The sequence below is a fragment of the Mustela nivalis genome (genome assembly GCF_964662115.1).
Source record: "Mustela nivalis genome assembly, chromosome: 10".
In the NCBI taxonomy this organism is placed as follows: Eukaryota; Metazoa; Chordata; class Mammalia; order Carnivora; family Mustelidae; genus Mustela; species Mustela nivalis.
The window spans coordinates 18723567-18737372 of NC_139029.1; the positions used below are offsets into that span (position 1 = coordinate 18723567).

The following is a 13806-nucleotide window of genomic DNA, read 5'->3' on the forward strand; positions in this document are numbered from 1 at the left end:
AGTTGCCCATCTTTGAAGTGGTTGAGATCTCTCCAAGAAGCGAACTTTTGAGCCAAGACCTGTCCCCAGTTGTATGACTTGATAAATAATGATTGTGCTTGGCACAGAAGTGGGAGTTTGAGAAATGGTCCAGGAATAAACAGTAACAATGCAAAGACATAGTGTAGAACCAGTGTTTTAGTACACCTGCACTTTCTGAAAACCTGATGCGGTTTCTGTATTGTTCCCATTAAAAACAAGTTTCCTTGTACCAGGCCTCTTTTCCCTCCTGTCTGAGGAGTGAAGCTGTGATCACTGTGACCCGGCTGCCATGAAGGCCAAGGCTTCTAGGAGGCAGTGTACTGACAGTTTGATCTGTGATTTGACATTTATGGGTACAAATAATTTTAGTAGGGAGTCCTATGTTCTTTGTGTGTGCTTGTGTGTTTTAATCTCCCTTTGTCATCCCTCTGCCTTCTAGCCTGATTTTCTCTAGTTTTTGTTTTTTGCCTTTTCCGTTCCCTCTTTTGATGTCTAACTCTGTTGGTAGAATGCAGAGCACATGGAGGCCTAGTAATTTTACCATACTAGAGCTGGTAAAGTGTCTTTATTGGAGATGCAATTTACACCACTTTGAGATCAGCTGCTATCTGTGTGCCTCAGTTGGAGGTACCTGCCCTAAGGAGAGGCAGGAAGTGCCTTTGTCTAATTAACTAACAAGCAGAAGTTTTCCTAAATGATCTCTACCTCTTCTACTCTCTTTCCCACTTTATTGCCTTTGGCCTGGAGACTGTTTCTTAGCCTTCCTCAATCTGTTTTTGGGGTTGTGTTGGTACAGGACAGATTGTAACATTTTTGTTTTTCTTTCTAGTCTGTGATTTGAATCCTCTGCTTTCCCAGTGCAGCTTTGAATCGGCTTCTTTAAAACCCCTACATGAAACCTCAAGTGACCAATATGTGGTCTCATTATGGTATTTTGGGTTAAAATAAAATGAGATTGAGATAGCTGGGTTCACCCACCCAGACGTATTCACCAAAAGGAAACTCTGTGTGCCTTGAATAAGACAATCTCCAAAGAGTGTGTGAGCTAAAACGAAAACAGACTTGGGGATGGGGGTGAGGAAAAGATAAATTTTAGCTAGATTTGCATAACTTAGCTTGTCAGGTATCCATCTCAATTTGATTATACTGGCCAGAGATAGCAAATAAAGAGGAGAGACAACTAAACTTCAGAAAAGATAGCTAGTAACTTTGGTCTGGCCCAGGCATATTTCTAGTGTAACTGACGGAGCCAGCCAGCGTCTCCTGTACACATTTGTGTCAACAGTGGTGTAGAGGAGGTTGGTACCAATGTGCTTTTGGAGCTTTGAAAAGAACTGGAGAATTCACAGGACTGTATGGCTTTTCATTCAGGGAATTGCTGACCTTAAAAAAAGCCTGAGGATTTAAGAGGCATCTATAATCTTAATAAGGTTGGCTGTGCTCTGGGCCATTCTTTAACTTACTTGATTGTGCCTGTTAGAGTTCAGAGTAGATTTCGGGGGACCAGGAGAAAGACTGGCATTTTTGGAAAGTGGTCCAAGGCAGCCCTAGGAATTAAACACAGTGGCATTGCTGCTTCACAGTGTCTTTACAGGACTTGATTGGATTGATGACAAACGGAATCTCCAACTGCATGTAAATCAAGTTCCTACAGCTCAGTGATGTGTCACAGATACCTTTTTTAGTACAGAAGGAGAAATTTTGGCAGGATGTAGAACTGTGCACTTAGAGAAATTTAGGATCTTTTTATATAACCCATGCAAGACCAGTCCAAGTTTGGAATTACAGATAAAATAAAAGGAGTGGGGGAAAATGAGAGCTTCTTAAAGAGAAAGCAAATGAGGCCTTAAAGTTTTGCGACTATGAGCAGTTTTTGCCTTTGCCTTTTTTGTTTGTTTTTAAGCAGTTATCTGCAAAGCAGTTTAATATGGAAGAAGGAAGAGTATTTCAGAAACTAGGTCAGAAGAAGTAAGCATGATTTAGAAGTGTTGTCTTTATTGAAAAGTTGCTATGTGCCCTCCTGGGTGAAGCTGTGTTTGTAAGGTTACATGACCCTTGACTCTCTATTCCTTACGTGTACTGTATCACTTCATGATAAGGGACAAGTAAGCAGGGCAGAAACTGTCTTAAAAACCGTGCCACTCCATAGGGCTTGTGGTCCATCCACACTAAGGTCCTTTTCCTAATAGAAACACCAAAGAATGGTTTGTGGGAGGAAGTACCTTTTCCTGGTGTCAACCCAGACCACCTCATGTGGGTAGCAAGGTCTCTACATTGTTTTTAATTATCGAGCGCAGTACTGGGATGCGACATCCCAACCTGTCTTTCTTGCATACCATCAGGATTTCCTAGACTTTGATCCTATTCCCCATTTTTCAGGAATTTGGGGGGATAATAACTTTTTAGCTCACTTAATTGCCCAATCCTGTTATGGACTTACTTGCCAATGTAAGAAGTCTATGGCAGAACTTTTTTTTTTGGAAAACCTGTGAGTACCCACCTTCCATTTGCAGGTTGCTTACAGTAATGCAACAAATACTTACTGAGCTTCTACAATGTATCAGTTACTGTGTTGTGAACATAGGATTCATAATTTCTGCTTCCGTGGAGTACTTTCTAGTGGGGGAAGATGTAAGTAAGTAATTACAAATAACCATTATGAAGTTGTAATAAATGCGCTGGAGGAGAAGTGCGACCTTCAGTAAATTATCTTCTGACTATTTTTTAAAGTAAATTTTATATATGATTACCTTGGCTACTGGGTGGCTTTGTAATGCTGGGCTCTTGGGATGGGTACTGGTCAGTTCTGATTCCCTTTCCCTTCACTGCTCCAGGGTCAAGTGTTACAGGAAATTCTCCATCTAAGATTGGACTTGTAATGGGCTAGAGTCCATTGTTTCTCCTCGAGGCTCTTCTTTGTGTGGAGATGCATTGCAGGACATTTGGCATCCTGCTCCCCAGGTAATAAATGCCAGTAGCACCACAGAGTTGATGTGATAACAACAACAACAACAACAACAAAAACAACAAAAAAGGCACTTTAATACATTTATTTCCAAACACTTCTCAGGGGATTAGTATTATTCTGATTGAAAACTATTGGGCTTTACTGTCAGGATTCTTGGGAGGAGATTCCTTGGGATTCCTTTGGGAGAAAAGACTGAAAGTAGATAGAGCTTGAAAACTGGACTGATCAACCCTTTAGATGTCTGACTTGTGTTGTTCTTGATTTTTAAGCAGGTAGTTTGAAACTGCTTACAGCCCATTCTGCTTTTTCGCTCATTGAGGGTAAAGGGAAGTAATGTCTGTTTGTGTAGTTTATGAACCTGTATGTTTAACAAGCATTTCCCATATTTAATCATTTCAACTGTCTTATATCTTTGTTAGACAGTTTTTAATCCCCCAGTTTTACAGATGATTCCGGTGTAAGGGAAGTGACTTGCTCAATGTAGTATCAAAGCCTGTGCTTTTTTCCCTCTTTTTTAAAAAAGCATAACCTCAGTTTATTTGTTAGCTGACCTCTAATTGACCACTTTGGGTTTCTGGTCTTGAGTGTATAGGACGAGACCTTAAGTGTTCTAGTTGCTAAGCTTTGTTTCTAGAAATCTGGGACTTGTGCAGGATGATAATAGCTAACATTTTGGGTGCTAGAGGATATAACAGTCAATGAAACACACTTTATACCTCTAGTATCTCTAGACATATACCCACTAGCTTATATATTTTAGTCTAAGATATAGACATTAAACAAGATAAATAGTAAACCATAGAGTATTCTAATGATACATGCTTGGGAGAACGGTTAATCATGGACCAGGTCAAAGAGCTGTGCAGGATTGAGATACTGGATGGGTTTACCAGGGAAGGCCACGTTAAAGTGTTGTTTGATGTGGAAGAGAGCTATACTAATACTGGAAGGAGGAAAGTGTATTTCTGGTGGAGAGGTTGGTGAGGCTGCAGCATGTCCAGTTGGTTTGAAGAAGAGGGTCTTGTTTTAATGTATTAAGTCATTCATTCAGCCCCGAGGGTGCTACTAGTATTGTCTCTGTTCTCTTGATGCAGAAACTGAGGGATAGAGATGTTGAAGGCCTTGCAAGGGCAGAGCTCTTAACCATTGTGTAGGACTGGCCACCCAGGGCCAAAGCATTTCCTCTGCATGAAGGAGGTTAGGAATTAACAAGGCCTCTAGAATTTCACTTTCCCTTCCACAGTCCCCCCTTTTTTTTTAAGATTTTTTTTTTAATTTATTTGACAGAGAGAGAGAGAGAGAGAGAGAGGTCACAAGTAGGCAGAGAGGCAGGCAGAGAGGGAGGGGGAAGCAGCCTCCCTGCCAAGCAGAGAGCCCGACGTGGGGCTCGATCCCAGGACCCTGGGATCATGACCCGAGCTGAAGGCAGAGGCTTTAACCCATTGAGCCACCCAGGTGCCCCCACAGTCCCCTTTCCTTTCCTACTTTTAAAGAAGGAAAGTTGCTTTACACACACATCTTCACTGTCCTGGAATACAGAATGTGAGCAGCATAAGTATATAGTATGTTAGTGATACGTGTGTAGGTGAACAAGACAACGCAGGGACTCAGTATATGAATTTCGGAAAGCTTGGTTTTGACTGAGACTGCGGCTTATTTAGGAATCTGGGAGTCTGAGATGCATTCCTGGTGGTTTCTCTATTGGCCAGGCACTGCCCTCTTAAGACCATTGTTTGGCTAAGGAAACTGAACATGCATCTCAGCTCTAGAGTCACTTGGTACTAGAGATGGGAGGAGTTTGGGAAAGAGGGCATTGTAGCCGAATGCTCCCAGACTTGACAGGAGAATTGCCTAAGGAGATTCCTGGCCCTCTCCCAGAGCTGCTGTTCTAATCTGGAGGGCCGGATTCCATTGTGTTGCTGAGGATGTTAAGGTACAACCTGGCTAGTGCTTTGCCCATCCCCCCCAACCCCAGCCCACCCCAGGGAACTGGTCAGAGAACTGGGATGGGAACCCAAGTGTCTTCTCAGTCTAGTACTTTTCACCATGTTGTGCTGCTGCCTTACTCTTGAGATTAAAAAGTTGTTAAGGAGGGGATGTTTAATTTTATCAAATGGCATTTCAGTTCCTGTTTTAATCATCTTCTTGGGGACTTAACTGTTTTTAAAACCTGGGATTGAAGCAGGACCTAACGAGGAATTCCTTCTCAAGAAGTTGTGTGGTTTCCTCAGAGGCTTTTGTAATTCGCTAGAAATGGGAGAGATTGATTAGCTAAATTTGGTCTTTGAAAAAAGTGTTCCTCATTATTTGCAGAAGAGCATTTTCTTTGTGAAAGGTGGCTAATGAAAGTGTGCTGGTTAAGAAGGACTCATCGTTTGTTGTTCATTAGTTTGGTGCTGTTGCTGCACTATTTGAAGGGCTCTTTCTGGAACCAAAGAAGAAATAAAGAAAATACAGCCACCTGGTTGTGGTTTTTCTGGCATGCCTCTTCTGGGTGGACAGCTGTGAGGTGGTTATTACAGTTGGCTCTCATAATCTGTTTGAGTTTTGCTAGATGATTCAGTGACTCTTACCCTTTGGTCTCTTTTCTACCCTTCATAAGTTTTCTGTGATCATCTGACCTAGAAGGAGGGAGCACAGTAGCCTAAAATCTCTGAGCCAGGAGAGAAGCCCCTTGTTCTCTATCACTTTTAGAGACAGAGTGTGGATTGGAAGATCAAGTCTGATGTCTGGTTGCAGCCCCTCCTAGATGTTTGGTCAGGCTGGTGCTTCAGGTGGTGGCTTTGAAATGAGTTCTTAGTCTGCAGAAAGGAGTGTGCCCTAATCTCCTAGAACTATTTCTGTAAACAGAGTAGGGTTGATAGAACTTTTCATTGAATTTGGGTTGTTTTTTTAAAGATTGTATGCATGTATGTATTTGAGAACGAGCACAAGTGGTCAGAGGGAGAGGGAGAAACAGACTCCCCGATGAGCAGGGAGCCCGGGAGCCCAATGCAGGACTTGAGTCACGACCCAAGCCAAAGGCAGACACTTAACTGATTGAGCCACCTAGGCACCCTTGAGTTTGGATTTTTAACACTTTTTTTTTTTTTTAAGATTTTATTTATTTATTTATTTGACGGAGGCGGAGAGAGGGACCACAGGCAGGGGGAGTGGGAGAGAGAGGAGCAGGCTCTCCACTGAGCAGGGAGCCCAATGTGGGGTTCTATACCAGGACCCCAGGATCATGACCTGAGCTGAAGACAGAAGCTCAACAACTGAGCCATCCAGGTGTCCTGAGTTTGGATTTCTGAATTTATATTCTATTTGGACACTTAACAGAATTTTGAAAGTTTTTTGTTTTGTTTTGTTTTTTGTTTTTTAATCTCTTTGGTGAGGGGCACCTGGGTCACTCTGTGTCAAATAAATAAATAAAATCTTAAAAAAAAAATCTCTTTGGAGAGGTAGTTGTTGTTAATACTTGTCTCACCATAGGCAGATGACCAGTTCATTTAGTAGTTGGATGAACTAGCACTAGAATGTTTTCCATCTCTTGTAGAAAATTTGGGGTATGATTCTTAGGTTAAGAAGGATAAGAATCTTGGGCTTAGTGGATTTAATTTCCTAGGTCAAGTGTTGGTATGTCTGAAGAGGTATTTTTCTTTTCCTATCATCAGTTTAGCTTCAGAAAATCTTAAATAATGTCTCTGGTGAGACCAGATAGGAGGTTAAGGAATGTCTTATTGTTGTCCTAGGTCATAAACAGTAGGGAAACCTGACTGTTTAAAATCCAAAACAGAATGAAGGGAGTCTCTTTATTTTAAGAGGCAGAGTGTGGGGATGGAACTAAACAAGCAGGTTTCTGGGCAGTTTCTCTTCAGTTTGGGTAGGGGTCCTTGACCAATTTTCAAAGCCATGAGATATTGGAAGAGTAAGAAGAGAATGAGGCGGCTTTAGATACAGATGTCTGTGTGGCGGGGGAAGAGGGCACAATGAGAATGATTTATTCTGGTTAGCTGCTGTGTACCAGGGTATAAAGGGTGATTCTTTTTAGGGGAGTTTATTCTGTCCATCCTGGGATCCCAGTGGAGCCACGTGGAGCTTGGGGGAAGCTGAAAGCGTTGATTGGGAGAGGCCTTACCTTTTATATTTGTCCCTGCCTGGAATGCCCCTCAACAGGGGAGGGTCCTGAACGGGAACTGGATCAACAGCTGCCGCCTGTCCCTGTGATCACAGGAAGCCGAGGCCGGGTGCCTTTGTATGGGAGCTCCGCAGCCAGACAATAGTTTGTGCTGGCGGGGCCATGTGGCGAGTCACGTGACCTGGGGCTGTTTTCTGCTGGGGTCCTTACCCATCTGTTCTCTCGGCTCTTTCTGGGTTATCAGGCGCCAGTCCAAGTCCTCCCAGGCAGCCAGCTTCATGGCCAGAGATTACGAGCACTAACCTTCCTGGCAGGGGCGGTGTGGCTTCGCGTTTATGCAGATTAGCCATGTGTTTCTCACTTCAAGGCGTTCCACAGGAAAAGCCTTTTCCTGTGTTTGGCTCTCAGTGGGCGGTTCCCAGCTTACTGTACTGGGACTCTCGAGCAGCAGGCATGCACGGGAGGGATCACAGTACACTGGCCCCCTCCCATTCCACCTCCAGTGCTACGTCACCACAACACAACCGCTCGCGCTCTCATACTGTTGGTGTCATTCATTCGGTGCCAAGATTGCTTTAAAAAATTCCCTTGGCCCCAGTTCAAACAGGAGTACAGCTGGGATGTGTTAGATTTTAGGCAGTCTGCCCTCAATTTGAGATGAGTTATAAATAGCAGTGCCGACTTCCTTAACTACCGCTCTCTGAGGTAAAATGCAGGTTAATTACTGTGGGAATCAATTAGGGGGTTCTTTCGGTTAAAGAGCCAGGGATGCTTTTTTTATTGTTATTATTAAAAGTCATACAACAAATCTGGCTAGGAATGAATTGAAAGCACAAGGAGTAAGGAATAATATTTAGATGTCCAAATTCCAGGTTATGGCACGAAGTTTATACTGGCCCCAGCTATTTGGCATTTAGGATGACAGAACAAGTGGTAGTCAAGACTTCTGCATTCTGATGGACAGCTTTTCCGCAGCCTCGGCCCATCCCTTTTTACTCCTGTTCTTGCCAATCTTTGGGTACCAAGTCTGGCTCCTTAGGTTTGCCTGCCGCCTGGTCACATCCTTTCTGTATCTTCGGATTGAGACTGAAGCCTGGAGCTTTTGGACTTTTATTTCAAGAAAATTAAGTTGATCTTTCTTTGGTGCCACAGGAACATGGTGTGATACATTTTGGTGAATAGTATCTTTCTGCTTGGAAGTTTGAAGGAGGGGGCCTTGGGGGCGATCTTCCCTGCTCTCTTCACAATCAGTCATGGTCAGGAGTTGGAGAATTTTGAAGTCCAGTTTCTTCTATCTCAGCATCCCTGAGGGTTGTTATGGCTTTTCTTGGTGCAATAAGAAGTTGTCAGGGATTCCATTAGCCCACTGGTCTGTTGGGCATGTAATTACTTTTGCCTGGATTAGGGGGACTCTCTGCGAATGGTTAGTCTACAAGCTGTTCTGACTATATTCAGAGGGTCCAGCCTACTAGGCATCTTTGCCTTTGATGCCCCTCAACTGCATCTTTTGATGCATTTTATTTGGCAGGTGGTTTGTAACATGGCCAGTGATCTGGAAAGAGATAAGCGGTGGATGGAGATGGATTTTTTTTTTCTTCTGGTTCTTCCCCCTTTTTTATTTTTATTTTTTTATGAATACAGGAGAGTATATATAGCAAGGGGCCCAACTTCCCTGATCAAGGGGGCATCATTTTCTTCTCATTTATGTGTCTTTGTGGCAGAGCCTTTGCTTTCGAAGTATAATCACAGTAATCTACTCCTGTGGTTTCCCATTGAAAGGATTTCCTCTCCATCATTCCCAGAGTGGAATCTCTGGCTCTTTGCAGCCAGAGTTTGGTGTTTCCCCATTCCCTGCCTCTTCCTTGATGCCTGCAGACTGCTGATACTGGCTTTTCTGTCTTGCATGTAGTAGGGATTTTTCTGGCTTGAAATTGCTATTTTCCAATAAAGCTGATTAGTGATGATTTAAGGCCCCTTCTCTATTATGAGAGATTGTAAGATGGCATTTCATCTATAACTGCAAATCGCAAATCTTTCACAGTGGTTTGAAATGTCAGAAGTGTGAGTTAGGTCTCTACTTACCTCCCCTTCAGATATAAGTGGATGTTTAGCTTCGACATGAGACCAGAGTTTATCGGATTGTTTGAACTGAATATGTTTTAATTTGCAAAGCTGCATATTCTGTTGATTATAAACCTTTGGTGAGGGGAGGAGGTCAGAAATCTAATGTCCAGGAGGGGCAATGTCTAAATTTTATTTTTAGAATAAGGATTTCTTTGATTTGCATTAATTTTTGGTCTGCAAAGATTTCCTAAAGTTGATGGAAGAATCCTTGAAAGCTTTATTAACTAGGCCCCTCTAAGTAATTGTCCTCCACTGGGAGTACAGGTTCCTAGATAGGAGAAAGAGATAACTTGCTTTTAGCCTTTTGTTTCTAAGCTGTGTTTGGGGATGCCTTTGCAGTTTGAGGATCTCTCTGGTACAGCATGGCACATAAGATTCTTCTCAAAAGTGCTGCTTCTCCCCTGGCTGTTTGTTCTACCCTGCCCTCTTTTTCTTTCGGTTTAATCCACATTTTTTTTCCTCTTCCCTCAAAGTCATAACCTGGTTTAGGGTGTGCCCTTGGCCTATGGCTAGATGGTTTGATCTGGGCTTTCCTCCCCATAGTATCCCCTACCTACTTCTTACAGTAGGGCAGCCTGGCACATTGAAGTTACTGGGCCCTAGCCCTGCACCTGCTTTCTGTAGCAGGGAGTGGAGGGGGAGGACTTTGAAGGTGATCTCTGGCTTCCTAGAACAGCTCCCCCCCCCCAAGATTTTATTTATTTATTTCACAGATCACAAGCAGGCAGAGAGACTGGTGGGGGGGGGGGAGCAGGAAGGGGAGCAGGCTCCCTGCTGAACAGAGAGCCCAGATGCCGGGCTTGATCCCAGGGCCCTGAGATCATGACCTGAGCCGAAGGCAGAGGCTTAACCCACTGAGCCACCCAGGTACCTCCCTAGAATATAGTCTTGATGGATTCAGTCAGCTAGACAACTAAGTGCCAAATCTTAGGATTCTGAATTTACTATAGGAAGTTTAGATATATAAGAGATCAGAGTGTGCTGAAGAATGGGAAGTGCCTTTATGTTGAAGGGTTGGGTTTCTGCTAGTGGAAGCCATTGTGGACAGGAGGGCAGGGCAGGATACCACTGTGTGGAGTTGGGCATGCCCCTGTGTGGGTTGAGTCTGAAGAGTATAGAACTACAGCACACTGTGGACTTCAGAGCCAGGCAGAAGCACTGTTAATCGTTATTGATAATAGCTACTATTTATTAGGCATTTAAATGGTACTGTGTGTAGTGTGTTATGTACATTTTTTTAAAGATTGATTTATTTATTGAGAGAGAGATTAATTTGGGGGGAGGGGCAGGGGGAGAGGGAGAGGCCAAGGCAGGGCTGGATCTCACAACCCTGAGATCATGACCTGATGAAACCAAGAGTCGGATGCTTAACCAGCTGAGCCACTCAGGCGCTCCAAGTTATGTGCATTTTAGGTGAAAAATTTTTCACTGTTTAGATGGACTTATGCTCAAGATTAGACAGTGATAGAGTTAGGATTTGAACCCAAGTCTATAGATTTACACATTCTTTGTTCTTTCTGTGCAATACTGTACAAGATGTAGACAGGAATTTTGGAGCCCTTGGTGAGCAGGGAAAGAGGAAAATGATTTGTGAGCACTGCTCTAGAACTGTCAGTCCAGTATGATAGTCACTAGCTACAGGTGGTTATTTGAATTTAAATAAAAGTAAATAAAAATAATTCAGTTGCAGGCATCTGGATGGCTCAGTCAAATGTCTGCCTTAGACTCAGGTCTTAATCCTGGGCTGGGGTGGAGCCCACATTGGGCTCCCTGCTCAGCAGGGGTCTGCTTCTCCCTCTCCCTCTGCATCCCCCCTCCCCTCCCACTTGTGCTCTAGCTGGCTCTCTCTCACTCTCAAATGAGTAAGAAAATCTTTTAAAAAAAATAATTCAGTTCCTCAGTCATACTAGCCATATTTCAAGTACCTAAGTCACATGTCAGAGAAAATTTTATTGGACAGTGTGTCTCCAGATCTCACTTACATTAGTGTACATTAGAGTCATCCAAGGATCCTAAGGAGTGGAGGGAGTTGGGGAGAGACACAAGCATTCGTGTAGCCTCACAGAAAATTCTGATCTGTTGCCCTGGTTGATAACTACTGCTCTAGAAGCTCCACAGTAACCATGGTAATAACTGCCCCACTTGTGTTGTGGGGAGACCTGATCTGACAGAGATACCTAGAGTGCGCTGGTCTTTCAGTGGAGCAAGTGTAGTCTCCTTACCTGGGGGCCACATGGACAGCAGCTGCAGTTGGGGGTGAGCTGAGGATCTGGTCACTATGTGTGGCATCGTGTGGCCATGTAAGCCCCTGAGCTCTTTGCAGGAGGGACTCATGATGTTTTGGCTTCATTGCTAGGTGTATCTGGGGAAGACCCCCTGCTATTTATTACTTACTAGTCCAGTTGTTAAATTTGAATTTCCTAAACAGCGCCAAAAGAATCCCCATAGCTCCAAAATTAATGATTGAGATTTTATTGGAGCTTCTTATTACAGAGGCAGGACTTGGGCAAAAATTTGGTAGGTATGATTGTTGGAAACAGCACTTTAATAATATTGACATGTAGTAGTGATTTGGTATACGGTTTTACTGTGGTTCACTGTAGTCTAGAAACTTGAAGGGTACTTCCATCCTCACTGTTACCTTTTTTAGCTGAGATTTTGCTGCAGCCTAAGAATTTTGCCTCTGCTTTTTTTCCTTTTGGTGTTTAGGAGGACAGTTTCTGTGGCTTTTTGTCTTACCATTTTCTGTATAACAGCTTGACTTTCCCCTCTGTTATAAAACACTTAGGTAGTACTCTGTCCCCCAAAAAAGATATGTACAGAGAACCATTTATCTGAGTGTGCCTCCCTCCCTGTTTCTTAGAGGGCTTTTGTTGTTTTTTAAGGTCTTATCCACCTTAAATTATAGAACACTAATTATAGAAAAGCAGAAGAGGAAGGACCCCAGGTATAATCTAGATCAGTGGTTCTTAAAGTATGGCTCCTGAACCAGCAGCATCAACATCAGGAGGATCTATTACAAGTGCATAGCTTAGGCCTGACCCTGAACCTGTAGAGTCAGACACTCTGGGGTGGGACTCACCAGTCTGTGTTTTAAAAAGCCATCTAGGTGATTTTGATGCATTCTAAAGTTTGAGAACCACTGAATCCTTAATTTGAGAGCTAATGTTATACAGGCCCAGAGTATTAATGTATCTATTCCCCATTCCCAATTTAAGATTCAGTTTTCAAGTTTTCTGTCAAGTCCAGGCCTACTCTTCAACTCTGGTGTATCTATTTAAGGTCTTTAACGACATACCCCACCCATCAGTATAGGTAGGCATCACTGGCTGGAAAACATGCTGGACTCTGTCCTATATATAGCTCCAACAGGATAGAGTTATGTCAGAAAGTGAATGAGCTGATTGAACCTATTGTCCCACATAGAGCTGAAAGAAAGCCTAACTGTTAGTAGCCAAATACTTGTGAAGTATACTTTAAGCTTCCTTATTGGTGTACCTGTATATCTTGTCCTTTAAGGAGATAAAAATTCTATCCTTACACATTCAAACCTTTGAATATTAAAGGAGATGAACTTTTCAGTTGAGATGGCCAAGGCTCTAAATTCAGAGTCAACAGCTGTAACATAGCCATGTTACCCATTGAGAAGAAAGCATAAACGTAATTGCTTGTGCCATAGTGTAAACAAGCTACAGACATGCAAGAAGAAAGATTCCACCATTTAAAGAATGGAAGCATCTAGATAGTTAAGTATTTGAATCCCCAACCACATTATTGAAGCATTAGATTCGATAGTGTTGAACAAGATGATGGCAGAGCATAGCAGCACTGTCCTCTTGCAACTGAAGGGTCTTTGTTCTGATTTTCTGCACCAGAGGGTGCATATATTCACTGGTTCACACCTGGCCTGTTCCTTGGATCTCAAGTAGTGCCACAGTCACAAAGTAGTGCATAGCTTTCATAGTGGTATTTTCATTTCACATAGGATAAAACCAAGGTTATGAGGAAGGTTAAATGACTTGCCCAAGGATTACTGGGTCTGTACCACTACTTTTTCACAATAACTGTTTTCCTATGTGGCATACAGACCTATACGCTTGTGTTTATGATCATATTGGCCAGAGGCTATCAAAGCTTCAGGTTAATGAAATGCTTTTTATTTTGTAGCCATCCAGTCCAATGGATCAGATGGGCAAGATGAGACCTCAGCCATATGGCGGGACTAACCCATACTCGCAACAACAGGGACCTTCATCAGGACCGCAGCAAGGACATGGGTACCCAGGGCAGCCATATGGGTCCCAGACCCCGCAGCGGTACCCAATGGCCATACAGGGCCGGGCGCAGAGTGCCATGGGCGGCCTCTCTTATGCACAGCAGGTAGATGGTGACTCCAATTACCTTAACCCTTGTTGCTGTCCATGATCTGGTCTTGAGCTATAGACTCAGAATGAGTCTTTGGCATCTAAACCTCTCAACAGCAGCATAGGCCAGTGGGCTCAGTTGTCTACAGTATGCTGCTTACAAGGCCAAGGTTGTGGGCATCATCCCATGTGTGCTCAAAGAAAAGCTG

The 13806-nt window shown here is 43.3% G+C and overlaps 1 protein-coding gene and 1 long non-coding RNA gene across 3 annotated transcripts in view; both read left to right on the top strand.

Moving 5' to 3' along the window:
• Positions 1 to 13806, top strand: part of LOC309841656 — a 963915-nt gene that overhangs the window by 167050 nt on the left and 783059 nt on the right. The window lies entirely within an intron of this gene.
• The window catches only part of ARID1A (AT-rich interaction domain 1A), a 69818-nt gene that overhangs the window by 12036 nt on the left and 43976 nt on the right, over positions 1 to 13806 (top strand). For both annotated transcript variants that reach the window (XM_082684727.1, XM_082684728.1), the window contains exon 2: positions 13401 to 13613. In XM_082684727.1, the coding sequence (XP_082540853.1) occupies positions 13401 to 13613 (213 nt within the window). The remainder of the gene's footprint in view (positions 1 to 13400; positions 13614 to 13806) is intronic.